This window comes from Pyxicephalus adspersus, chromosome 3 (genome assembly GCF_032062135.1).
Source record: "Pyxicephalus adspersus chromosome 3, UCB_Pads_2.0, whole genome shotgun sequence".
Taxonomy (NCBI): Eukaryota; Metazoa; Chordata; class Amphibia; order Anura; family Pyxicephalidae; genus Pyxicephalus; species Pyxicephalus adspersus.
The window spans coordinates 135,682,313-135,710,304 of NC_092860.1; the positions used below are offsets into that span (position 1 = coordinate 135,682,313).

The following is a 27,992-nucleotide window of genomic DNA, read 5'->3' on the forward strand; positions in this document are numbered from 1 at the left end:
TCGCACCTGCGCAGTGCAAGATCAGGTGACGTAGAATAAAGACTGAGGAAGATGGTGGCACCCAGCACTTCCTCCACTTGGGATGAAGAAGAATTCCAGGATGGCGAGAGACCCAATCGAGGACGATGGATCTGTGGATTTAAAGCCTATCTAAACTCAGAAATTTCACTTTACATAAAAGGGTGTTAAGTAAAATCTCTGTTGTTTGTTTTTTATTATAAGTGCAACACTTCTTTTTTTAAAAAGGGTGCAGCACTGCCCCCTAATGAATGGGAGTACAAAGCCTCCCAGGATACCTAAATCACGCATCCCGGGAGGCCCTTGGGAGCCCCTTCTGCACATACCTGAGCATCTCGGGCATACGCAGAAGGAGCTTTCTCGTGCAAAGAGAAAAAAATTGCTGATCTCACCCATGCACAGTGACACAGTCACCTGATCTTGCGCCCGGGTCGGGTGACGTAGGAAGAACAACTCAGAACAAGAGAAGATGGAGGCGGCTGGAGCGCCTGCTGGGGGCCCCGATGCAAGACACCCCCGGGTGGATCAGACTGCACTGCGAGATTGAAGGTAAGTGGATTTTTTTTAGGCACTTTTCAGTTTAGTTCCTCTTTAAAGGTAAGTGTGATTTTTTTTTTCTTCAGCTTAGTTTTGCTTTGATGTGCAGCTCAGTGCAGGATGCCAGGATGTGCCAGGTATCCCAGCACCCCCTGGACTGATCAGACACCTAGTACTGGAAGAAGATAGTTATGTCTGTGTTTATCCATTGCAGAATGAACCTGTCCCTACAAAAAAGGACCTGCCTAGCTGCATTTTATATTACAATTTAGTTCCACTTTAGGAATTTTTGTAAGATAAACACTCCGCATACTAAGCATGTAATTCACACATGTTGTTTGCCCTGACACACTTTCATTCTGTATATCTGTACAGTCAATGTCTGCATGTGTTCACGTGTGCATTACCCTCTGCAGGCCTCCATACAGAGAAACACCCCTTGACATAGAAGTGCTGAGTATAAATTAGTTGTAAGGGGGGCCGAGCATTAATTCGGTAATTTCTGTAATAACACAAAGACGTTAGCGCTTTTCATATCTCTTCCACTTACCTCCTACAAACCACGTGTCCTCCCTCTACGCCGGGAACACAGCGTGACGTCACTTCCCCTCTGCCGGGTGGACTGTCCAAGAGGCTTCACTGGGGGCGGAAGTGAGGTATGGTGCGGCGCGGAATATAGTGCTGTCACCTGATGACAGAAGGCGGAGAGTACCGGGTGAGGTGATTGTGGGTTCGGGCTATTGTTGTGTACACACCGTGTCTGTGGTTTGTGAGGGGGGAGGATTATGGATGGGAGACTCATTCAGGATAATGATAGGAGGTATAAATGCTGTATATCAGGGATACAATAGGAGCTGTCACCACTCTATTGTGTTCAATATGGACATTGGTGCTATGGGAACATAAATGTATTTATCTGTCAACACAAACTTTGGTGTTATTGTCACCCATAGCAACCAAGGTGAGAGACCTGATTGATTACTATAGGAAACTGGTTTATTACCTCTGATTGGTGATTTCCATCCTTCTATTTTCTATAAGGTGTAAATAAACCTAAAACTCTAATTATTATCCTGTATTTATATTGAGCCAAAGTAAAATTCCTAAGCCTTCTTATCCAGCCTTTATAGCGCCAACATATTACTCAGCGCTGTACAAAGTCATACGCTTTGTACAGTCATACATAGTCATGTGACTAGCTGTCCCTCAAAGCAGCTCACAATCTAATGTCCCTACTCCAATCATATGATAATATCACAGTCTAGGGATAATTTAGAGGGAGCCAATTAACCTAACTGCATGTTTTTGGAATGTGGGAGGAAATCCACACAAACACAACATACAAACTCCATGCAGATAGAGACCTGGCTGAGATTCGAACCTGGGACCTAGCATTTCAAAAGCCGAAGTGGGAACCACGGTACTGCCACATGTATTATCAGTTCTTAGATGTACTGACTCTATTTGTTCCTTTTAGCTCATGATCCTGCTAGTATTACATTGGTGACAGCGCTCACTCATAGGCCCTGATTTATAAAAGCTCTCCAAGGCTGGAGAGGATACATTTTCATCAGTGAAGCTGGGTAATCCAGCAAACCTAGAATGGATCTGGTCCAGGATTCTAAACATTTGCTATCAAATAGCAAATGACTTTGAAGAAATCCATTCCAGATTTGCTGGATCACCCAGCTTCACTGATGAAAGTGTATTCTATCTAGCCTTGGAGAGCTTTAATAAATCAGGGCCATAGAATTGCATCTAAGGCGTGTTCACATTACAGCTGGACTACAGAACATTGTAGTCCCCCCCCCCCCATTATAGAAAGGAGAGAATCTGATATCCACACTAATATCTAGAATAGGAGCGATTAAACATTAAGTTTATATTGATCACACTTTTCCTATAATGGAGATCCCCCCTCGATACTAGTAGCCATTATTACCAAGAAAGTGAGAGCTCTTATCATCTCATCTGGACTACTGTAACATCCTCCTATTTGGTATTCCACTAACCCCACTCTCTCCTCTACAATCTATTATGAATGCTGCAGCCAGACTCATCCATCCTTCCCTCCGCTCCTCTTCTGCTGCATCTCTTTGTAGTTCTCTACACTGGCTTCCATTTCACCTGAGAATCATATTCAAGCTCCTGTGCTTTGCCTTAAAATCCTTCCACAGATATTGTCCCACTTACCCTTCTGACCTGGTAAAAAAATACTCCCCCAGCCACTCTCTCCGCTCCTCCAATGACCTACTAATGACTTCCTCACTCATAACCTCATCACACACGCGGCTCCAAGACTTCTCTAGAGCTGCCCCGACTCTCTGGAATGGTCTTCATCATACTATTGGGCTTGCTCCTACTTTCTGCTCATTTAAAAAAAACAATCAAAACACACTTTTTTAGACTTGCCTATCCGTCTTCTTCTGTCTCTTAAACCCCTCACTACTTCCCACCACTACACATCTCCCATCCTTTTGTGAGAGACTTCCCCCACCTCCTAGATTGTAAGCTCTTCGGGGCAGGGTCCTCTCCTCCTCCTGTGTCTGTATCTGTTTGTCATTTGCAATCCCTGTTTAATGTACAGCGCTGCATAATATGTTGGTGCTATATAAATCCTGTTTATTAATAATAATAATAAAATTGACTTACCTGACTTGGATAGGGTAATGACAAATAAATACTGCTTTTGAAATGTAGAGTTTGATTGATACCCCTATAATTGTTTAGTACACAAAAAAAGAGAAGTAACTTCTGCTAACAGTAGCAATGCTAGCTTGTTGTGTAATTACTTTTATCATAGTATAACCTTGCATCTATTGACATTGTTGTTAAATAAGTGAAAGATAAATGTAATTATTTGAACTATATCACCTTTATCTGAAGGTCTGTTTGCCTGATATTTTCCTGCTCTAACATGTTGAAAAGGTCAACAATGTCTATGGGGTCTGATTACTTCTTCATACCACTATGATAATAGGAAGTTGTAGTGTGTGACGAACATTGGCATGAGGTCATCTTGTGGTTTCTACCCAATCAGTCACAGATCAGAGTACATTGACACTGCCAGTGTTTCCTGCATTATTCACTGCACCTTCTTTTCATATTTCACCAATGGGTTTCTCTTTTTTTGTTGGGTTGAGACTCCAGAACAGCAGGCCGTGGCCGGTGCACCCCCCAACGGGGTCAGGAGAAGGCCGGGGTCGCGGACCATGTCTCCCGTATGCATCTTAGGCTCAGACCTGCGATAGGAGAGTGGACGGGTTCTGACATCATGCCGTCACTCTGGGGGAAGTTCTTTCCCCTTTGAGTGACACACAGCTCCCCGCACATGGGTGGTCCGGAGTCCTGAAATATAGTGACCAGTGATGTCCAAAAGGTTGGCGACCACTGCTCCAGAGAGTCCTAGGAAACCTTTCTACACACACTCAGACCTCTTAGAAGTCAGAACTATGGCTCTGCCCATTCCTATTCCAAAATGTCATGATCTGTACCTGATGGACATGCTGAAAGGTATGGGCATGGTCCATTGGGATTTGTAGGACTGAACAGAAAAACAAGTGATACGCTGTGGCACTTAATGATGCCAAGAGATAGTTATACCAATAAACTTTTACATGTATATTTACATATGTGACCTGTGTTATCTGCCAAAGGATTTGTAATAATATTTAGGAACTTTTTGGTCATACTTTTTTGGTCCAGACAGCACAGGCAGGAGGGTGAATAAAGAAGCAGAAAAGTGCTGAAACTCGCCAGCTCTACTCACTCTTCCTGTTAGCACATGTGCATGCAGCAAAACCTGACTGGTTAAGAATGAGCAGAGACTGATAGAAAATGATTTTCAAGTACTTATTATAGATGTATGTGAAAAATAATAATTTTGACATAGCGGACAACTCTGTTATATTTTTACTAACCAATCTAAATTGTAACCTCAGTCCAACACAGCCTTTCTCAAAGTTTTTTTAACATAAGGGAACTCTTTTATATCCAGAGCTCACAGTAACCTGGTGGTCAATGGGACATTTGTGGCCGGTGGGAAGACATGCCACCCTTACAGATTGCTAAAATGACCATTGGTGTCAGTTAATTTGACCTGAGAGGTCCAAATTGCTCATTGCTTAAGGAACCCCTAGCAACCTCTGGAGGAACCCTGGTTCTGCTCTAACCATTACATTCTAACCTTATTTTATAATCTTTCTTGTGAACTACCTTACAAAAAAGAAACCTATTCTATATGATTAGAACAATAGATATAGGATCCCAACATGCAAGAAAGCAAACCGAATCATCACTGCTGAATACAAGTGATTCACGCGAGGACTGAACATGTAGTGGGATGTCCTCAGAGTCCCTCTTCCATCTGATTATACCCTCCAGACCTTGTTATTTTCTGGAATGGAATGACTTGTTTTGCTGATTGTAGTATTTGGACCTTGTGCTCATTTATTTGATGACGACGGTCACTTTCTTTTCCATCATTGTAATCTAAGCATTTCTTTTTCCCCTTCAGGAGTCTGGCGCCATCAGTATTCATTATTTCCTTTATATTCTGCAATTTTAAGGTTGAATTGATTTTTTTTTTCTGTCAAACTAGATTTTTTTTAGTCCTCTAGTGCACACAAGCACAACATTAATATAACGTCCAAGGGAAACAAGTCCTTGTATTACTGTGTTCTGTGCTTTAGTACACGTAGTGTGTCTGAGTTTATTCCAACACAATGATATATTTCAGTCAAGTTTTTTATTACTACTATTATTAAACAGGTATTATACAGCGCCAACATATTACGCAGCGCTGTACATTAAATAGGGGTTGTAAATGACAGATACAGACAGTGACACAGGAGGAGGAGAGGACCCTGCCCCGAAGAGCTTACAATCTAGGAGGTGGGGGAAGTAACACACAATGTGAGAGGAGATATGGAGGGATGGGAAGTAGTGATGGTTTTAGGAGACAGAAGAAGATGGATTTTTTTAATTTTTCATCTGTTTCTGGCATACCACTGGTATAAATCATGTCATTTCTTTCTTCTGTGGAGTGTATCACCCAAATCGTGTGTTCTGTGGACAATCTGTGGTCCGTGTGCATGTAATAGTTGGTCTGTACTGCTCTGACCTAGCAATCTTGGTTATAGAAAAACTAGAATGAGTGTAAGTGGTTCTAAGGGAAGTGTTCACAGTACCTGCACATATTATCACTTTCATTATCTGTGCAAGTGAAATTTTTTTTTTCAGGTATTCGGCCTTACTTTTTGCCCTGTACTGTTGTACAGTCTTCCCTCTTGTACTAAAATAGCTTGTTCTTAGTTCACTACACACTGGTGGAATTTCACAGTGTGCATTAGAAGCTGCGGCATGTCAGAAAACATCCCTATTTCTTAGCTAAAAGATATTATCTAGTACTTACCTCTCCAGCTTTACTTTCCCATGGGCCACCCCTTTATAGTCATTGGATTTCCAGTAATGTCTGTACATTATTGTCATGGATTGACTTTCTAATGGTGATGATGGTGGACCATACCTGCTCAGTGTTTGTTAGTATGACCACTTAGAATCCCAAACAAGGATATATGTAAGAGGGCAACATTGGAGGGGTAGACGACAGAAAGGAAGTAACTGAACAAAGATCTTTATGACAGCTAATTAGGGATTTTTTTCATAGGCTGCAGATAAGACTGAAAACAACTAAAATAAAATATTCAACCCTAAATAGAGTCTTACTGATTATGTTAAACTTATCACTGCCACTTCCCATTCTCATCAGAACAGTTTTCATTTTTGATTTGTTCAGTTTTTTACCATAAAACAATAAACTATTTGAGAAAAAAGGGTCCCAGCTCCAAATCTCAGCCAGGACACATCTGCATGGAGTTTTGTGTTTGGTTTCCTTACATATCCCCAAAAAAAAGATGTAGACTATGTTAAGTTTATTAGACTATAACGGGGTAGGAGTATTAGTTTGTTAGCTCCTCAGAGGGATGGTTACTGGCATGACTAGCTTTTTATTTTGTTACATCTTTTGTCTTTAAATGCATAGATAATAAAAAAAATGAAGTATGGCATTTGTAAGAGAATATATTACAAACTGTATCATCAGTAGTAGCAACATTATTTATAAATCAATAGGCCTATTGTAGAAATGTACATTCTGTGGTCTAGATTCCCCATATATATAAGCGTTAGCACTGAAATGGGAATTCATTTTGACCCTCTAGAAGCTGCGTATTGGCAGCACAAATGTATATTACCTTGCTGGAACTGTGTATTGTGATAATCATTCTTTTCTTATTCCAGGGGGCATCAATGTTGCTTCAGCATGGACCGGACTGCAAGTCACAGTTGTCATCTTCTACAGCAGCTGCATGAACAACGGATCCAGGGCTTGCTGTGTGACTGCATGCTGGTGGTAAAAGGAGTCTGTTTTAAAGCACATAAAAATGTATTGGCTGCTTTCAGCCAGTATTTTAGGTATGGAACTGTCTGATTTATTGTTTGTCATCACTTTTCTCCATGATGAATGCCAATATGCTGTAATAATAATAATACGAAGAAAGCACACTGCATGTGCCGGTCTGCACAAATTTCTAAAGTAGATGTAAACCCTTACTCAATGTGCTCTGTTTATAAACAAATACTTTCCTTTAACCACCCGGCCGTTTAACCCGACCTTGGTTCGGGGTAAAAACACTTGCAAAAAGTGTTAAACCCCAACTTTTCTCAGGTGGTTAAACAAGCGTTATATTGCAATCCGATTGTCATACATTGTATGACAATCGGATTACAATTGAAAGAATATACTCACCCGGTCCCCGCAGCTTCTCCGGACACGTCTGTCCTCCTCTGTCTTCTCCCGGCGAGTGCAGTGACGATGTCCGGGGTTTCCCAGTGACGTAGCTGCATGCGTTGGTGCGGGAGGCTGGGTGGGAAATTCAAATAACTTTGTATTGAACTCAATACAAAAAAGCTGTATTGAGTCCAATACAAAGAAATCTTTATATAATATATATATACTGGTAATCAATTACTGTCATTGTATCAAATGGACCTGAAAGATTCCCACAAGGGAATGTCTGATTCCCTGTTTTATAAATAGAGCCCAATAAGTTTTATATTGCAGAAAGCACTGTATTCATAAATATCTGCATCTTTTTTAAGATGTCATTTTTACCTACATACACTTCAGTAATTGCTTGTGTTTCTTAGTGCTGACCTCCTCATGGTGATAACTATTAAAAAAAACTTGTATTGTGTATCATGAAGCCATGTGACAGGGTGACAAAGCTGGAGGGCAGTTGAAAGATGGAGTCCGAACATAGCCTAGATGCATTTTTTCTCACTTGCATTGGACTGATATCCTTAGTGAGATCAGAAAACTATTCTTTTGTATTGTATTGGCATGGCCTCATGTAGTTTCCAGCAGTGGGTACTTATAACATATAACAGTAAGTGCATAGCAGAAGTACCAGGTAGTATTTTGGCACCATATTTACAATAATGACCATTAGTTCTGAAATGGCATTAACATGTAGAAACTTAGATCAGAATTTAGTGACTAGGTATACTTTAAGATGACAAATAATTTTTAAACATGATGGCACTTGTGTGCAATAAAGTCCATGATCTTGAGAATTGTAGCAGACATCCTATACAGCGATGACATTTGGAAAGGAGAACGAGACTTGACTGCTATACCTAAACACAGATCTACTTTTTAGGAAAACAGTTTCCTCCAATAACATACATCGTTACCCATCAGTGTTAAAAAAAAATACTGCAATGCAACTATCTAATAAGCCGTACACAATACAGTGCACAGTTGTGAATTGTAAGTTCTCACACTTTTGCTTTTTCTTTCTACAGATCCCTGTTTCAGAATACCTCAGTCCAGAAGAATGATGTCTTTCACCTGGACATTAAGAATATTGGAGGCATAGGACAAATTCTGGACTTCATGTACACATCACATCTTGACCTGAATAATGATAACGTACAAGCAATGCTGGACATTGCACAGTGTCTCCAAGTACAAAATGTCCTGAATATGTGCTACAGTTTTTTAAAAATGACTACAAATGGGGAAGCTGTGACTTCCATTCCAAGTAGCAATTCTGAACCCCTGCAGGAAAATTACCCAGTGTTTACAAATCCTGTATCCAGCGAACAGCTCAGCACTTCAATACTGGAGGATCCTGTAACAGAGGCAAGAAATTCTCAGCCATTGTTGTCTGATAAGAGCAATGTTCCTTCAAATGAGCTTCCTAAAACCACATCTATCACTGTCAACTCAAATAATAAGGAAATTCAGTTAAAGCATTTTGGTCAACCCTACAAACTGCGTGACTTTTATAGTAAACTCTTCTACAAGGAGAATGCAGACAAGGCGGCTGAACAGTCTACAGCAGCCACCATTGAGTCTAATTTGACAGAATCACAGCCATGGACATTGACTTCTTCTGAGTCTGTGTTAGCCCCATCAGATTCTTTACCCCTTGAACCTTTACCTGCATTTTCTCATACATTTGTTTCCTCCCAAGACCAAGAAGCACCACCTCTACAGTTCCCTACAGAAATGAGACTTAAAAAAGCCATTCATCTTAAAAAATTAAACTTTCTCAGGTCTCAGAAAGCAGCGGAAGAGTCGGCTCAGCCGATCGGAGGCTTACAGAACACTATAGAGGAAACTGTGTTCACAAATGAGGAGCTTGATAATACAGAAAAGACCTTTCTGGAGAAGGAAACTGACAATGAAATGCTTGAGAATGTTGCTCAAAACGTGGTGGTGGAAAGAGCAGAGAGCCCTAATCTGGAGGATTCAGGTGTAGGGGTACCCAAACATTGTGCTTGTGACTTGTGTGGCAAGACCTTCAAACACCCCAGCAACCTGGGGCTGCACAAACGTTCTCACACAGGTACAGTGAGGTAATGGTTTGATATTTATCACAAAACAGGAACTAATAGCAAGTAATCCATATAGGAGCACAAGAGCATTCACAACATAGTGGAAAGGGAACATTTGATCATTTTTTATATGACCATTCCTCACCATGTAATAGTAGTTGTCCCTAGACTCTAATCAAGTTTTCAGTTTAGTAAATCTTCTCATCAACCTACCTGCCCAATGCTCATAACCACATTCAGCTCTGCCCCTCACCTGGTATTACAGATACTCATCACTTAATGACCAGGTTCTGTTCCTTTAAGTGAGGAGCACAATAAAGAGCCAGTATCCTTAGAGCATTAGATCAGTATGAATTCTCAGTTCAAAATGGACTCAAGGGGCCTGATTTTTTTAAAAGCTCTTCAAGGCTGGAGAGGATAAACTTTTTTATCAGTGAAGCTGGGTGATCCAGCAAACCTAGAATTATTCCAGAATTCAAAACATTTGCTAGCAAATGACTTTGAAAAAAAATCAATTCCAGGTTTGCTGGATCACCCAGCTTTACTGATGAAAGTGTATCCTCTCCAGGAGAGCTTTAATAAATCAGACCTAATGTGTCTGGATCACTGACAGCCTGCAAATCTGAATCCAGCAAAGGGTAGGAGGATAGCTATACAGGGACTGGACAGAGACTGGATCTCAGAAGACAGAAATGGAGACATTGTGCTGCTATACCTAGTTTTTGTATAGTGTACTCGGAAAGCCGCTTGTAATGGCAAGTTGTTAGAGGAGGAATACCTGTATAGGGTAAAAGATAAACCTTTATAGAGAAGAGTTGCTTTTATCACTTTGATAATTCCTACTGTCACCGTCAGCAAATCCTAGTCTATTATGTCTCTATTGAAAGACAAATATATGTATGCCAAAGGACATCAACATTATGTTATTTTGTGCATCAGGCTTTCAGCATAAAATTTCTTTTACCCCCCAAAATCCCACGGTATGCCATGGGATGCCATGGACACAAATCCATCAATACACTCCACAAACATGATCCTTATTAACCAAAACAGAAGTATAAGATGGCTATCAGCATGAATTTTTTCTATTCAGAGACAAAAGATAAAATCATAGCTTGGTTGTGCCGATTTGTTGTTTGGCTGGATGAGGTCTTTAAGAGAACCTGTCATTTGACATATTAGGTACTTACTAGTAGTATAGAAGTAATGTAGATAACGGAAAGCAAAAATGTATATTTTATGAAATTCTATCTTTTTATAAATCTCTGTGATTTTGATTGACATTGTCACGTGTTTCCATGTAGGAGAGAAACCTTTCGAATGTAGCGTTTGTGGCAAACACTTCTCACAGGTGAGATACTTTTCCAAATATGTCTTTTGATGTCAATTGTTATAGCAAAACTCTTCAACAGTCTTCAAAAATATTGAATGCATCATTCTCACCTATTGAACAATTATCAGTCAGGCTGCTGGAGGCTGGGAGAGAAGACTCAGGAATGCTGCAGGTTCTGAATAATGCTTTCACCTTCTGGCCGTATAATAAGTCAGGTCTAGTTCTACATAACCAAACCAAAAATCTTTTTTTAGGTAAGCAAGTCATTCATTTTTAGCTGGATTTATGTTTTACATAATACCATTTCTGCTGCTCACATTTATACCTTGCTGAATAAAACAGAAAGGGATGATATTAGTGAGGAATCTGAATATTACCTTAAATAAAGCATCAAATTTAGTTTTTCCTCAGCAGTAAGATTTAGGTTTTGTTATCTGCTTGCAATGATGGTAGGAATCCCCGGACAGAGGAAAAAGGCTGGGCTTTGTATATTGATATATGTACATTGGCAGCACGGTGGCTCAGTGGTTAGCACTCTGGCCTCCCGAATCTCGGCCAGGACACTATCAGCATGGAGTTTGCAGGTTCTCCCTGTGTTTGTGTAGGTTTCCTCCCACATTTCAAAAACATGCAGTTAGGTTAATTTCCTTCCCCCAAAAATTGACCTTACTATGTATTATTGACATATGACTGTGGTAGGGACATTATATTGTGAGCTCCTCTAGTCACATGACTATGGACTTTGTACAGCTCTGTGTAAAATGTCAGCGATATATAAATATTGTGTAATAATATTAATATTGATTTATTGGGTGGGCAAAGCAGACCTCACACTTGAATGTCATTTATTTTATGTGAGAATTTCCTCAGGAGTTTACAAGAACCTTAAAATATGCAAGCTATCATTTCCAGTGTTTAACTCAGAATTTTTTTTTACGCCTGGTGGGAAGAAGCTGTAGGTGGGTGGCAGCCCCTGTATTGTGACCTAATTCTTCAGTAACCACCCAAAAACAGCCAGGTGGTCACCGAATAGTGCAGGGTTGTGCGCCCGGGGCTAGGGAGAACACTGCATTTTTTTTTGTTACATAGTGTTTATGTGATGGAAAGAGCTTTTTCTGCTCATGAGAAAATAATAATTGTAGCGGACTGTATTTTTCAGTTCAGATGAACACTCTTTATTCTCCTTTTATATGTGTGTGTCAACATAAGCTAAATGCAACAGGCTTGGTGAAATTTTAGCCTGAAATGTGTATTTTGTGTGTGATTTTTCTTAGAATAGTTGCTGATTTGTCCTTTCTAGTCATTTTCCCAAGTTTTAGGATCTCAGAGTATTAACAAGTCATTCCCAGCAGAGGGAGCACTTCACTTATTAATCATTTTCCTATTTAGTTTTTTCTGCACTATTCTGGACCCATTTATAACTATTGGCACTCTTTTTCCTGCCACATACCGTCCCACCACAAAATTCTGCTTATTTTTATATAAATGTATGTAAAGATTGACATAGAAAGTTAAGTTGTCAAAGTCCAGTGTACAAAGTTGCTTTAGAAGTCCTCATGTTCTGCAAAACACATAGGTTTAGGTCAGTAAAAGAATATCAGTTCAAAATGGACTCAAAGGATCTGATTAAATAAAGCTCTCCAAGACAGGGGAGGATACACTTTCATCAGTGAAGCTGGGTGATCCAGCAAACCTGGAACGGCTTTAAAGAAATCCATTCCAGGTTTGCTGGATCAACCAGCCTTAGAGAGCTTTATTAAATCAGACCCAGTGTCTTTATTATCTGGCTTGCTAGAATATTATTATGTATTTATATATGTCCAACATATTTTGTACTTTTCCATAGTCATTTCACTAACTGCCCCTCAGAAGAGGCTCACAGTATAACGTCCCTGCTATAGTCATATTTCTGCATCGTAGTCTAACACCAATTTACCTACCAGTATGTTTTTTGGTCTCTGAGAGGAAAACTACACCCATGGGGAGATCATATATGAACAGACCTCATGCAGGTAGTGTTTTGGATGGGATTCAAACTTAGTATTGCAGTGTTGCAAGGTGAGAGTTCTAATCACTGAGCCACCTTAGATTGCTTTCAGTTTTGTTTAACTATATGGAAAATTGTCCTTAACATGAATTGTAATTGGATAAAATCAATAAAGTGGTGAGAAATGACATTTTACCCTCTTATAAAGTCTTTGGCTTGTCCATATTTGCAGAGCATGACTCAAATGTCTTTCTTGCAGGCTGGAAATCTTCAGACTCATTTACGAAGACACTCTGGTGAAAAACCTTACATATGTGAAATTTGTGGCAAAAGGTATCAAATACAAAATATGCTTTTAAACAACAAATCTAATACAAAAAGTATCACATGACTTTGTGTTGATGTGATGTTACAATATGAAATATTCTGAATATGTGAAATCCTGAATTGCTCAGATTGGTTATGTTCATTTTCTTATGTCCAGGACTAAAACAGGAAAATGTAATTCAAAGTAAAAAAAGAAATGCTCGGTAATATTAAGTTGTACTCTCTTTCCATATGTTTTATCAAATAAAAATATTTGTTTACAATGTTCAGTAACGTTGATACATATATAGAAGCAAACGAGTTACATCAGTGGCTTATTCCCCCCAGAAGTATCATTCAAAGTTTGCCTAATGACAGATACCTTCTGCTATGCTTTCTCTTTAGGTAACCCATACATAGTGTTCTGGGATTTTTTATGTGGCATACACAGCCTTACCTTAGTATTGTTGCTGACTTTGTCAATCCCTTTATGACCACAGTGTACCTATCCTCTACTTCCAGCAGCATAGCACTCCATGTCACAATATTCCAGTCATCCCAAACTGGTTTAAACATGACAATGAGTTCACTGTATTGTCAAATGGCTTCCACAGTCACCAGATCGCAATCCAATAGGGCAACTTCGGGGTAAAGTAAAACAGGGGATTTGCATCATGGATATGCAGCTAACAAAGCTACAACAGCTGTAAGATGCCATCATATCAATGTGAAATAAATCAAAGTTCCTGAGAAAGTTTCCAACACCCAACTGAATCTATGCCACAATTATTCATGACAGTTCTGAAGATTAAAATGGGTCCAACCCAACACTAGCAAGGTGTACCTAATAGAGGAACTTGTGAGTGTAAGTTTTTTGTATGGTCTACACAGCCCTGGTGATCAGTAATGGAGAAAAAAAACTATTTTGTCATTCTTGTATCTACAAATTTGAGCTAAAGCTGTTGAACTCTGTAAACAGCCTGTTCACCATAGCAATGAGTGTTAAATATGCAAAGGGGTCCCTTGATCATTGCCTGTTAGTTGAAAATACAAATAATACATGTTTGTTATGAAGGATATACAACTGTTTGTGACTGAATACTTACATTATTCTTCTCTTCATATCTAGGTTTGCAGTCTCCGGTGATGTGCAGCGCCACATTGTCATTCACACTGGTGAAAAGCCACACTTGTGTGATATTTGTGGCAGAGGTAATTTTCCTTATTACAGATCATTTCTGCCAGACTTTTCTGTTCTCAGTAAGTTAGGGTTATTGGCTTTCCTCGTCAATTTTCTAGGTTTCAGTAACATCAGCAATTTAAAGGAACATGAAAAGACTCACGCCACAGATAAACTGTATACCTGTGATGACTGTGGGAAATCCTTCAACATGTACCGCAAACTGATAAAGCACAGGATCCGCCATACTGGAGAGAGACCATACAGCTGTATGACATGTGGTGAGTGCTGATCAGTGCCCTCCAACAATATGGGCAGTTCAAAGCTTCACATTATATACTGACTTGGGGGAAAACTTTAAAACACATATAAAATCTAAAAATGAAGCCTGGAACCGTTTCTTTAATCTCTTTATACAGAGTGTGTGTGTTCAACCCAGAATTTTTTTTTAGCTAGGGTAATAAATTGTAGGGTAGCAGTCCCTGTATTGTGACCCAACTCCTCTGTAACCACCCAAAAACAACCTGGTGGTCACCTAAAAATGCTGGGTGGTGCCCCCGGCTAAAAGGGGCTGGGAAGATCACTAAAGCTGACTGCTGCACCCATACATAGAACCTCTTACATAAGGCACCAAAGAAGCTTACCATCTCATTATCACAATCATACAAGCACTGTAGGTCAGTTTGAATAGGAGCTTCATAAAACATTTGTTTTGCGAGGTTTGTCATTCAAATTCTAAATTCCTTGACTGCTTTAAAAAGAAAACTCACTGTTTCCACATATTGGTGTTTGCTGATTGGCCTAGAACTGCCAAATGAGCCATTGAGGGATTGCTCTGTTAGCTCCAAATCATTACTTAGTTTACAGGGCTTTCTCTCAGCTCCTGGCAGCAGAATATAGTGGCATGGGAGCAAAAACAAATATGAGCAGTTGCTGAAGCCACCATTAAAATGTTGATTTACCCTGCATGGCCAAAGCTCAGGTCCTCTTTAAAGTGGATATTTTACTGAGATCATGTAAGCTGCTTTTCAGTGGTAGATGCACTTTAAGTCCAATGGCTGGGTCTCTCAACTTTTCACACTTATATTCTAAACATCTACTTTAAAGTTCTTTTAAAGATATTCATTGTTTTCTGACAATAAACCTGTATTTTTTTTTATATCTTTTTGTTTTATCAGGAAACAAATTTGGTGGCTCGGGGGACCTGCGTAGACATGTCCGATCTCATACAGGGGAGAAGCCATATACTTGTGATGTTTGTAACAAAAGCTTCTCCCGCTCTGCTGTCCTTAGGCGTCATAAAAAGATGCATTGCAAGGCCGGAGATGGCGGTCAAGTCACAACAGATGAGTTTCCTAATCCTGCAGAATCTTCCAATATAGACAAAGCTCAAAGCTCAGATTCAGTTACACAGAACATCTCTGTAGCTTTTATAGAAGAACAGGGACATTCTGTGGAGAATACAACGAGTGACTATGAGGAGGGTTCAGCAAACTCCTACTGCAAATTACAAAGCATGATTCAGCAAGATACTGGGCAAGGCAAGAATATTTCTGAACGTACAAAAGACACAAAGCCTCCCTTAGACACAGGCGAGGCCTACACATTTACAGAGGTGGAGGTGTCAGAGGGGAGTCTACATTCTGATATTTCCATGATTCGCTCCTCATTAGTGACTTTAGACAATAACTGCAATGAGCCGCTAAATAACCGAGCCTCAGCCAATGGATACAAAGGTTCTGATGGCCCTTTTTTCTCTAGTATGTCTCTCTGGGGATTCGCTATGAAGACACTGCAGAATGAAACGGACATGGAGCAGTGATTGTATGGTCTCTAGGGTATTGTGTATGGGGGTTCTAAATACATTATTTTTTTAATTTATTAAATCTAAATGATGTATCTCTATAATTTTTAACATGACAAGCTTATCTGTAGGTTTCTAAATTTTCTATTGTAAATGTAATTTTCTAATTTCTAAGGGCTCCTTTTTTCAAAAAGCACCCACAAAAATCTAATTTTAGTTAAAGCGTACCTAAACTCAACATTTTCACTCTACATAAAAGGGTAGACAACCCTTATATGTAAAGGGAAATGTTATTCATTTTTCATTTTTTTTAAGTGCAACACCCTTTTTCTTTAAAAAAAAAAAAAAAATGCAGCACCTCTCCTTTCAGTCTTGATAGCCTTAGTGATCAAGACTGAATGGGAACTCAAAGCCTCCTGCTATACCTATGTCACACATCCCGGGAGGCTCTGGGTTGCTTCCTCTAAGCTGGTCCAAGATCTCGGGCATACGCAGAAAGGGCATTTTTTCTATTAGGGGAAAGAGATGCGGATCACTGTTTTTTTCCCCCTTCGCAGCTGATCTCGCACCTGTGCAGTGTGAGATCAGGTGACGTGCCAAGAAGACCAAAAAGAAGAATGAAGATGGCAGCGCCCCGTGCTTCCTTGGCGCTGGAACGAAGAGGCATTGCAGGACCTGCCGGATTAAAGGTAAGTGTACACTTTTGGTTTTCAGTTTAGTTACGCTTTAAGGCCAAATAAACCACAGCTTGTAAGAAATATGCAGCATATATATGCCATGTAGATTAAAATGCTACCCAATACGGAGAAAAGTTATGTATAAGTAGGCCAAATGTGACCTCTGTAGATGCCTCAGTGTAAATGGTATGACTTGCTTTAATAAAGCTCTCCAAGACTGGAGCAGATAGACTATCTATCATAAGAGAGCCTACCAGCAAACTTGGTATGACATTGCCAGAAGATTGGTAAAACAGTGATTCTCCTTTTTTTAGACCCTATTAGCATGACAGTAAAATGGCTGAGATATAAAACATATCAGGAGAAACTACAGGTTCTACAGTGCTAAGGAAAAAAGGGAAAGGGGAGACATACAATCTTTAAATATTCTTATTATTAAACAGGATTTATATAGCGCCAACATATGACACAGCCATGTACATTAAATAGGGGTTGTAAATGAGAGACTAATACTGACAGTGATACAGGAAGAGAGGACCCTGCCCCGAAGAGCTTACATTCTATGAGGTGGTTGAAGTAACACACAATAGGAGCGTAGATATTTATTTTATATTTATGTGTAAGAATCAGGATGGCTGTGTTAAGGTGGAGGAGTTTTTAAAAGTAACCTTAGCAAGCATTATTTTTCTTTTTATTCATTTATTTAAAAAAAATAGTTGAAACCTGAAACAGCTTTGGAAATTGGTGACTTGAATTGAAACATGCTTGTTATAAACCCAGATCTTAGGCTATGTACATACGTTAGATTTTTGTCGGCAAAAGACTGCACGATGCATGAACGAGTGATGTATATACAGTGCCGCTCTGCTCTATGGGGAGGGGAGGGGGAGAACAAAGCAGCAGTCTGCAGCGCTCTCTCCCTTCACTTGTATTACGATCGTCCGCCAGGGTGAATCCATGAAAGACGTCGGACGAGCGCTGTATACAAGCCAGATTCTCGTCTAACCCTGAAGCAATAATCAGACGAGAATCACCTGATATGTGTACGTAGCCTTCGACTCAATGGTCTATTTGAATACATATATGGACAACCACTAGTTAACAGATTATTCTCACCTATTGAACAATTATCAGTCAGGCTGCTGGAGGCTGGGAGAGAAGACTCAGGAATGCTGCAGGTTCTGAATAATGCTTTCACCTTCTGGCCGTATAATAAGTCAGGTCTAGTTCTACATAACCAAACCAAAAATCTTTTTTTAGGTAGGTCATTGGAGTTGTTTAGAAAGAGGAATAGGAACATGTATTCAGAGGGTAAGAATTCAATCATGTTGGTAAATTACAAAAAAAAAAAAAAAAAAGTCTGTAGTCTTCTGGACTTTATTAGTAATAATATCAATAATAAACAGTATTTATATAGCACCGACATATTACACAGCACTGTACATTAAATAGGGGTTGCAAATGACAGCCAAATACAGACAGTGGCACAGGAGGAGGGGAGGACCCTGCCCCAAAGAGCTTACAATCTAAGAGATGGGGGAAGTATCACAGAATAGGGGGATATTAAATGGTGGGAAGTAGTGAGAGTTTAGGAGAGAGCAAAAGAGGGGTAGGTGAGTATGAAAAAAATGAGTGCTCTTTTAAATGAGCAGAAAGTAGAAGCAAGCCGAATATGACAAAGAAGGCCATTCCAGAGAGTTGGGGCAGCTCTAGAAAAGTCTTGGAGCCATGCATGTGATGAGGTTATGGTGAGGCAGTCATTAGTAGTTTATTGGAGAAGCAGAGAGAGCGGCTGGGGGAGTAATATTCTATCAGGTCAGAAAGGTAAGTGGGACAAGAACAGTGGAGAGATTTGAAGGCAAAGTACAGGAGCAGGTGAAATGGAAGCCGATAAAGAGAACTACAAAGAGAGGCGGTAGAAGGGGAGTGGTGGGAAGGATGGATAAGACTGTATTTCCCCTGCTACTGGATGATAAATATTGGACTTTTCCCATTGGTATTATTATCTTGTATTTATACAGAGCTAACATATTATGCAGAGCTGTACAGAATCCATAGTCATGTCATCACCTCAAAATCCAGTGTCCTAAACAGGCCCAGTTGGTATCCATTCAAAATTAGTCATAGACTTAGATTTAAAGCTCTCCTAGACAAGAAAATATAGACTATCATGGGAGATCGTGGGTGATCCATCAAACTTGGAATGTGGAAGCAGTATGTATTTGAAATATATAAGTAGGAAAGATAATTTAATGCTGTTTTCTTTCTCCAGAAAGGGGCCACCCCAAAATGGGGGAATATATTTGAAAAGTCTATTTTCAGACTTGCAGTTTCTGCAGACTCAACCACTCCTATTCAGCTGAATGGAAGCAGTTAGGAACCACTTTATGTTGGCAGTTACAGTGGATTGTGGGCAAGCAACATGTTGCTTCAAGTCACCCCGGAGGGTCAAATAGTTCCATTACCTGAATGTAACTGCTTTCAACTGCAACCCACGTGATGGAAAGAGGTTTAGCTTGCTGCTGGAAGACTGAGATTGCCAGAATTTGTCTTTATCCATCAATTTGCTGAAAACCCTAAAATGCAGCAAACCACAACCACACTCATCTGTAAGACACAGTGGTTGTGTGGTTGATGGGCAGTTGACACAAAGTTAAACAGCGTTAAACTGCACAGCATCATGGAGGGGCAGCTGGTAGCCACTAACAATGGCGGTTATCAACCACAAATCTGACCGGGGCTTTAAGTGGTACAACCACCAAACTTCAGATTATAGGAAAACATGAGTCTAAAAAACAATTTTTACTACATTTCCGTGGAGTTGGTCCATAAGCCTTAGGCTTAAGCTTGTATAAGAGCAAAGTCTACAGCAGGTTTTCTTACAAAACATTTGCAAAGCTTCAGACTAATAAAGCATTTGAAAAATTAATCAGCTTCAGTTATGAGCTAAAATCCCTGACCAGACCATTCATTTTAGCTGCAATCTTCCTAAAAGATTATGGGGTCCATTTATAAAACTTTTGACCCAAGATTTACACATTTTCCTATTCCATTCAGTTACAAAACATGTGAATCGGCTATTATGCTTGTTTACTACCCAATAGACTCTGTGTTTCACTTCCCCATACATACAAATTTGCTTTAAAGGCTTCATCAAAACTAGTAGCAGATAGCTTTGCAAGTACTTTATTTTAGAACTGCAAGCAGACAGGTTCAATACTGTGGAAGGGACAGCTGATGTGAGAGCATGAGTTGTGCATGCGCAGATCAATGTATGGTGCTAAATACCGGCTGCAGGGAAATACAATGATTCCCACACATATGTGCAGGATTTCCATCATTCTGGCCTAGATAATCAAGATGGCAGAGGATTCATAACCTGAAAAAGGACGGCTCCTGTGATGGAACAAGGAGGGGTAAGTGTACTTAAACATCTGGGAACAGCCAGGTATGTTTATTTTATTGCAGAAGCAACATTGACTGTCCCTTCTCCAATAAAGAACCTTCATGCTTGCATTTTAATAGGTTTTTAGGTTCAGTCTGTGCGATCAAAGCCTTACAATAAACCTACAGGACCAGAAACATGGATGCTGGCTCGTTCATAAAACTTTAGGCTCCATGGTTGCTATCCTTCTCTTGACTCCACAACTTAAATTTAAAGTGGAAAAATATCCCAAAAAACAAACAAGGAACAAGGAGGTAGTGTTTATAAAAAAAAAATAGGCCTGCTGGTGGTGGCTTTGTGTTTTAGTAGTACACTGTATGCCCCATGCCAGTTGCCAGGGCCAAGGTAACTCCTGCACTCCATCAGTTACATTATTAGTTGCTGAAGATAAGTGCCTTGCTTGTGAAATTCTGCGTAGAGTCGACAGCAAAGATGACAACTTTCTAGGATGCAGTGATGACATGATCCTGGACCGGTCATCATCAGAGTGGCCGCACACAGGTGAGTCTGCGCCATAATGGGCAAGTATGCTGGGCATACACCCACCAACGAGGACAGTTCTACTTTTATTTCTGGAGACCTTTAACACATCACTGTTTGCATTCTTCTTTTATGTCATTGCCCATCCAAGATGGGAATGATGACCCTGGACTGCACCCCTTTATAAATAGCTCTAACATTTTTATCCATACAGCTTTACTTTAGGCTTTACTTATACATAATTCATAAGTCACAACTTCCTCTCATCTATAGTCTGTATCCATCTAATTATCTCTCTCTGAAAAACACATATAATTACAATAATAATAAAAATTCAGATAAAAATGCAAATGCACAGTTTGAATAAAATAATATATCACATTAAGCATATTTGCATAATGTAAATGGGGTTTTGAGAAATGAGTGTAATCAGGTATTTTAGACAGGACGTTCATATGCTAATTTCATTGAAACTGCAAAGGCTGCAATAAGTTATTAATAACCATTATAGAAGTTTCATATCCAAAATTGTTTCAATGGGCTCTGAGCATAAATAGCAGGAGGTCAATTCTGTGTCTTTTTTAAGCCCCAGGGCAATTTTTGTAACGCAATGAGCCGTCAACCAAAAGACAGAAATATTTTGCAATGTAATGTACTTAAATAGAATACCCGTCAGAGAAAAGGTGGGCGGTAAGCTACAGGCCATGTTACCCTCAGTTCTGCAGGAGCAAAACATGGCCCCTAAATGGCACAAACCTTAGATGCAAAATGGTGGAGAGCCAAGAGAAGCTTTCCCTGGCTCCAATTCAGCTCTGATGTGTTAAATGACAGCCAAGGAGACGCCTGGCAAGACTTTCCTCATCTTTGCAATGCACTGCTCTGCATTTAGGCTCTGGTGGGTATTTGGTTGGCAGATTTTGCTGAGAGTAGGGAAGAAGAAGGGGGATGGTTCTTGGGGGGCAGGCTTAACGAAGGGGGAGCTCTTGTTTGGCAGTGGCTAAGTCCGGCAATTACTCATATTTTATCACATTCATATATTTCCCATTTGTTGTGCACTTATTCTAACAACTTATTGTTGTCTGTGTCTTGTATTTGATTGCCCATATATAGAATTTATTGTTCAAATTTCCATTTGTTGCCTACATATTGTCAAGTCACCATTGTTTATAGGACAATAACACTAAAAATGAATCCTCTAAAAGCCTGTCACTATAAAAGAATTGCTGCTATTATCATATATGCTGTGGTGCATTATGTTCACCCTATTTAAAGCCTTGAATTTTTATATTTTAGGATTGTATATTTATTGTTTAAATAGTCTGTAGAAAGTCTATACTGTCTTCTTTCTTTTCTGGTCAATATAAGTATATGTTTATTTTTAATTTTTATTTATTTATAGAGAAGCGTAGGGTAGAGGGGTACAAAAAAAATCCTTCAGACATTTAATGGTTTAGATGTTAACGGGATGAGTTTGTAAACCTTCTGTGATTACTACGATTTCTTGCCCCAGTATAGTATTATTAATATTAATATTTAGCAGTATTTATATAGCACCGACATATTATGCAGTGCTGTACAAAGTCCATAGTCATGTGACTAGCTGTCCCTCAAAGGAGCTCACAACCCAATGTTCCTACATTGTCTGTAATACAGTCTAAGGTCATTTTGGGGGAAGCTAATTAACCTAACTGTAGGTTTTTGGAATATGGGAGGAAAACGGCCTACTCAAAGGAAACCCACACAAACACTCAGAGAACCTGCAAACTCCATGCAGATAGTGCTCTGGCTGGCATTCAACCTGGGACCCAGCGCTTCAAAGTGCTAACCTCTGAGCCACTGTGCTACCCGTAATAGTAATAAAAGGTTGAGCCTCGCCCATTTGGGAGTATGTGATCTTCTTTGGCCAAGGAGACTGAAGTAGCATTTAAAGAGGAACTTCGGCAAAAAAATTCAAATTGCAATTAGGGAGGTCTTTATTGCAGAAAGGGACAGGCAATTTCCCTGCAATAAATTACACTTACCTGCCTGATTGCTGCCTTTTATTTAGAAAGTGATGAGCTGCACCAGCTGGGGCTGGTGGGACTGAATGAATGTGGGAACGCAGGGAAGTTACGTTGTCCCAACCCAGCCAAAGATTGAAACCTGAAATAAGAAAGAAGATGGCGGCACCTGCAACAGAACCGGAACAGGTGATTGTATGTAAAATTGTGATCGGGCAAGTAAGTTTATTGTACTGCAGAGGGGACATCGCCTGTCTTTTCTGCAATGAAGGACCTGCTTGAGCAAAAGTTTTTGGAAAAAAGGTCTTGTTCTGCTTTAAGCTACATTCAGCCCAGGTTCTTGTGTATTTTTATATGACTACAGATCAGCTATTGGAGGTTCTATCTCATGTGTCCCTATTTTCCCAGCAATTTTGTCCTTTACCTAGGAACAGCATATGTTAGGCTATTTCTATCTTCCCCCTTTCCAACCCTAAAAACCAAACTTTTAAGTTTCAGAACATAGGACCAAGACCCCATCTTCACAAGGTATCATAAAGTAAGGACACTTCTAGAATGTTGCTCATCTAATTCCCCACTGGGACTAAACTCTTCAGGAAATTGGAAGCTGATTAATATTCAGATTTAATTCCCTAAAACACTTTTAACACAGCACTCTGCATGGTTTATCAGGAGTTGGCAGACAATTCCAAACAGAAACCACTGAGCACAGTACTGGATGAGCAGTATTAAGCAGCATTAAGCAGGCAGTGGAGTGAACGACGTGTGAAATTTATGTGTTTTAGGTTTTGGCATCTGGAGTGAGACTACAAGAATAAATCTGATAAATTATTGTATATACAGCATCTAACAAGAACAAGATAACTTAAAGGTTAGGTACAGTTATGTTATATCTGGCACATAGAGCTCCTATAAGTCCCAGATACTAAGGTTGACTTCTGTACAAATGAAAAAGTGGCATTCAGAGCTTCCCTGCCTTCTAGATCAGTCATTTTCACCAGCCAGCTCTGAGGTCATCTCTTTAGGAAGTTCTATATCTTGACTATTGATTTTATACACACATAAATACTACAACAAAATAATGAAAAAGACTTTCCAACATCTCAAAGTTATCAAGAAACCTGTTGATTCATGACCGGTATCTTTTTGGTATCAGGTGTTGTTCAGGTGACAGCTGACAGTTAATGTCTACAGAAGTATGTTCTTTTTTTATGTTTTTGCATCACAATAATTGACATATTCTTCTCCTTGGTTTTTCCTGTCTCAGAAGAATTCCTTTTCTTCTTTCCTCTCATTAGAAATGTGTATGTGACAAAGATGTCAATTGCTGTTGGAAGCATTTCACAGGTCTGAGAAAAGCAATTTTCATTCTTTTCCCATTGTCTACCCCTTCTGCTGCCGAGCAATTCAACTTTTTAAAAAAGGTTTTTTGGTTGTTTTTTTTCCTTTTAACCTTTTTTACTTTTTTTTCCTCTCTTTGCTTTTATTCATGCAAAACTCAACCTAAATTTATTGTAGAGTCAAGCACCAAAAAGTTTCAATGTTCCAAACCTCTATTTGGTATTATGGCAACCAAGCTTTATGTGGTAATAGTTCGACATATGTTTTTTGAATTCAGAATCACCCCATTGCCATAAGACTTATGGTGAATTATGATGTATGTATGTAGAATAAATCATTTAAATTGTTTTTTTGGATTAAGCTTGCCCACCTGTAACCTGCCATCCCCAGCACGGTGCATATGCTGCAATGGAACAATATATTCAGCTGTATCATTCCACTGGAACCAGCTCTGCCATGTCAATAGGTCACATTGCCAAACAGATCTCCATTTCACTTAAATACATTGACTCATTTGCTTTAAAAATGGCAATATTTAAACTTCCTGCCCCTTTCTTCTGCCTACCAGGAAATGGATATTGGCTTGGACTTCCTCTACAAATACATATTCAATTATTACTTTTTCTTCCTTTCCACAATTAATGAGCCCGTCTCAAAAATACAATGTAGACAAGGAAAGACAGTTTCCGATAGTGGATCCCTAAAACGAAACCTAACGAGGTACTAGCCTAAATTGGCCTAATATTTATTTATATTGTTTAAAATAATATCATGATCAGTAATTGTGTAAAATCATGTTTATCACCAACAAAAACTCCTTAACTCCTATAAGTGGAAACCTACTGATCTTGCTAGAAATTTATCACCCAATGGCCATGGTATATACCTGTTCAATTGTTGTTAACGCAATCTAATATCTAATCAGCCAATCACACGGCAGCAGCTTAATAAATTGTGTTATATAGACATTGTTAAATTGACTTGTTAAAGTTTAAACCTTAAAGTTTAAGTGACTTTGAACCTGACATGGTGAGCAAATTACCATCAAAATTAGACATAGGAAGGTTGGAAAAACATTGCATGGTCTGTTGAGTCTCAATTTTGGTAGAGTCAAAATCAATCCATCGTACCTTGTATCAATGGTTCAGGCTGGTGGTGATGTAATGGTGTGGAGGATATTTTCTTTTGGGCACACTTTGGGCTTCTTAGTGACAATTTAGCATCATTTCAACGCCACGGCCTACCTTAGTATATTTGATGACCATATCCAACGCTTTATGACTGCCGTGTACTCATCTTTTGATGACTACTTCCAGCTGGATAGTGCGTCATGTCGCAAAGATCAGATCATCTCAGACTGTTTTTTTTGACATGACAATGAGTTTATTGTACTCAAATGGCTTCTACCGTCTCTGGCTCTCATTCTATTAGAACACCATTGGGATGGGGTTGAGAAGAAGATTTGCATCATGGATATAAAACCCACAAATCGGTAGCCGCTGCATAATGATATCAAGTCAATATGGAACAAAATCCCTGAGAAATGTCTCCAGTACCTTTTTAAATCAATACTATGACAAAGTATCTTCTGAAAAGCAAAAGGGAATCCAACTCCATACTGGCAAGGTTTGCCTAATAAAGTGGCCAGGGAATGCATAACATTTTTTGCTTTTAGGTTTAACTCTGTTTTATACCTTCCACTTTTTTAAACAGTTTTTTCTTTTTTATTTGTCCCATGTGTTTTTATTCTTTCAGTTTCAATATTCAATTATTTATTTACAGCCTGCTTTTTGTTGTTATTCTCCAAGCTCGGCAATAATTCAGTCTAAGTAAATGGAGAGTCCTGAGTCTTTTAGGACTCAAACTACACAACTAAATTGATTAAATGCTGCAATCCTCTAGGGCCACATATATGCCAGGATTTTTTACTAAAATAGTATTTTAAACAAAACTAAAAGCTCTTTACTCTGCACTATCTGCATGAGAGAATTGTAATATCATTTATCAGGTATGTTGTATGACAGTGTTACAGAAGCGTTTTGTTTTCCACAACAGTTTCACCATTATGCCATCATGTACCTCACTTTTCTATTGTACAATCAAAATTGATTATGCAAGTATATGACACACAAGTCACATCTTTATTTCCATTTCTTGATACTGATAAATGCATTAATTTCATGAAACAATATTTGAACTTTTTTGCATTGGTACTTGGTTCCCCAAAATAGTGCCCAATCCATGTAGTCAATGTAGCCATTGTTCAGTTTGTATAGACTATTTTTACAAACCTTTGTTTCTGACTTATACAACTGCACAAAATCTGCTATGGTGTGATGAGCAGGTATGATCAGACTTCCCTCCGGTTCCATGTCTGCTTCAATACAAGCTATTGCTTTGTACAGAGCTCAGACCTATTGAGAAGAAAGTAAAGAACATTGCAAACACGTCTCACAGCAGCTAATATGATTTTGCAGAAGGTTTTCTGACACGCTGATCATTATTTTCCCTGAGAACCCCCAACCCCAAGAAAATTTTTGGGAACATTATATTGCGATGGTTTCCTTTAAAAAGTATCTGATGCATGGGAATATTGGGTAACCTCTTGTAACATTCATACACCCATATTATCATCGTACTTATTGCATTGCATTGCATTGCGAAGTACAAAGACCAATCATGGTGTCACTGCATTTAAATAAGTTTTACTTTGAATTGAATTATCATGTTGAGGAGTGGGCAGACCAAGGAAGGCAAACCCTATGCAGATTCAATTTTAGCTTTAAAACTCCCTCATATCACAGATGTTACCGTGTGAACATTTATTACCTTAATCAAATGTTTCTGACTCCCTTTGCTTATTTCTGCCAATGTTTCCTGACATGCACATTTATTAAAATTTCCCAACAGACACAGCTAAGAATCAAGCATTTATCATCTGCTCATTTGCAAGTAATTTGGGTATTTAGCTGCTTTCTATATATCTGTTGGAAGACAGATGATTAATTAATTGAATGTAGGAAATGAAATGCTTTGTCTAGGTGTATCCTCCTGATGTAGAAGTGATATATTCACATTATATCTGGTTTTAAGAGTCTTGCTTTGATATGAAGTGTAGTTTGAATGATAATGTGCTATAAGACCCCCTGCCACCCCCTGATATATTCTCACTAGCGGAGCCAGAAGTTGCCCTGACATCACAGTCATAGAGAATGATGGAGGAACTGCTATGGCCAGATGCCAACACGTGAATATGATGCCAAGGCATCCAACTGTTGGAAGGATTCTACACATAGGAGAGCCACAGTGGTGAGAATGGGGTTCACCCTACATCTGGGGTCTTTTTACTTATTGTGTTTTTTAAGAAGGTGGTAAAAAGGCAACACTGATTGACAATTATCCTTTCAAGTTGGATTTGACCTAGCTTTATATCATTAAAAAAAATGTTTGCTTTTGTGATATCTATGTATTGCTACAATTGGTACTGCATTGTTTGTGTATTGTCACATATGCCTATGTATTATTCCAGTTCAGTGCTATGGTGGCAACTGTGCTTGACCAATGTTTGGGCCAGTTTAAATCTATGCAGCTGCTGTGCATATTTTCTTTTTGCACTTCAATGCATGGTATTTGGGTTGTTGTGCCATGCACTGCAAGTGTTGTTGTGCCATAGTGACATTCAGAATGAGGGAACGTCATAATGGACCAGAACCATGACACACAAATGCTCAATAAATGTAATACCATGCAATAGGCTACTCCATGCAGTAACATGTTCCATGCCACACTATTGTAAACCCAACATCAGATTCATGGAGTTCAAAAAAGTTCCTGGGTATAAGGCTACATTCACGGTTTATAACTTACACATACTGTGTATGCTACCCCAATCTATAATTTTTTACATTTTAGTAACAGCACGCCCTTCGCTTAGAATTAATTGCTCTTCCAATTCCCACTATGGAAAGGAGGAGGAGAGG

The 27,992-nt window shown here is 39.2% G+C and overlaps 2 protein-coding genes across 5 annotated transcripts in view; one reads left to right on the forward strand and one right to left on the reverse strand.

Annotated features, from left to right (window-relative positions):
• LYAR (Ly1 antibody reactive) overlaps positions 1 to 1,222 on the reverse strand; it is a 19,082-nt gene extending 17,860 nt beyond the window's left edge. For both annotated transcript variants that reach the window (XR_011919995.1, XM_072406450.1), the window contains exon 1: positions 1,106 to 1,222. The gene's annotated coding sequence lies outside the window, so the exon portion shown is untranslated. The remainder of the gene's footprint in view (positions 1 to 1,105) is intronic.
• On the forward strand, positions 1,182 to 16,965 carry ZBTB49 (zinc finger and BTB domain containing 49). Of its 3 annotated transcripts, XM_072406448.1 has the most exons (8): positions 1,182 to 1,270; positions 6,856 to 7,029; positions 8,422 to 9,470; positions 10,764 to 10,810; positions 13,039 to 13,112; positions 14,215 to 14,297; positions 14,385 to 14,546; positions 15,444 to 16,965. In XM_072406448.1, the coding sequence occupies exons 2-8, from the start codon at positions 6,878 to 6,880 to the stop codon at positions 16,085 to 16,087; spliced, it is 2,211 nt and encodes a 736-aa protein (XP_072262549.1). In that variant the 5' UTR covers positions 1,182 to 1,270; positions 6,856 to 6,877; the 3' UTR covers positions 16,088 to 16,965. The 3 variants fall into 3 exon arrangements, with proteins under 3 accessions (XP_072262549.1, XP_072262548.1, XP_072262550.1); XM_072406447.1 differs by having other exon boundaries at positions 14,215 to 14,546; XM_072406449.1 differs by lacking the exon at positions 1,182 to 1,270 and having other exon boundaries at positions 6,856 to 6,967; positions 14,215 to 14,546.
• Positions 16,966 to 27,992: the final 11,027 nt, after the last annotated feature.

Coding starts and splice junctions, on each gene's coding strand:
- ZBTB49 (XM_072406447.1), top strand. CDS start 6,878: ATGGACCGGACTGCAAGTCACAGTTGTCATCTTCTACAGCAGCTGCAT. Junction 9,471..10,763: donor GCACAAACGTTCTCACACAG/GTACAGTGAGGT, acceptor GTTTCCATGTAG/GAGAGAAACCTTTCGAATGT. Junction 13,113..14,214: donor TGTGAAATTTGTGGCAAAAG/GTATCAAATACA, acceptor CTTCATATCTAG/GTTTGCAGTCTCCGGTGATG.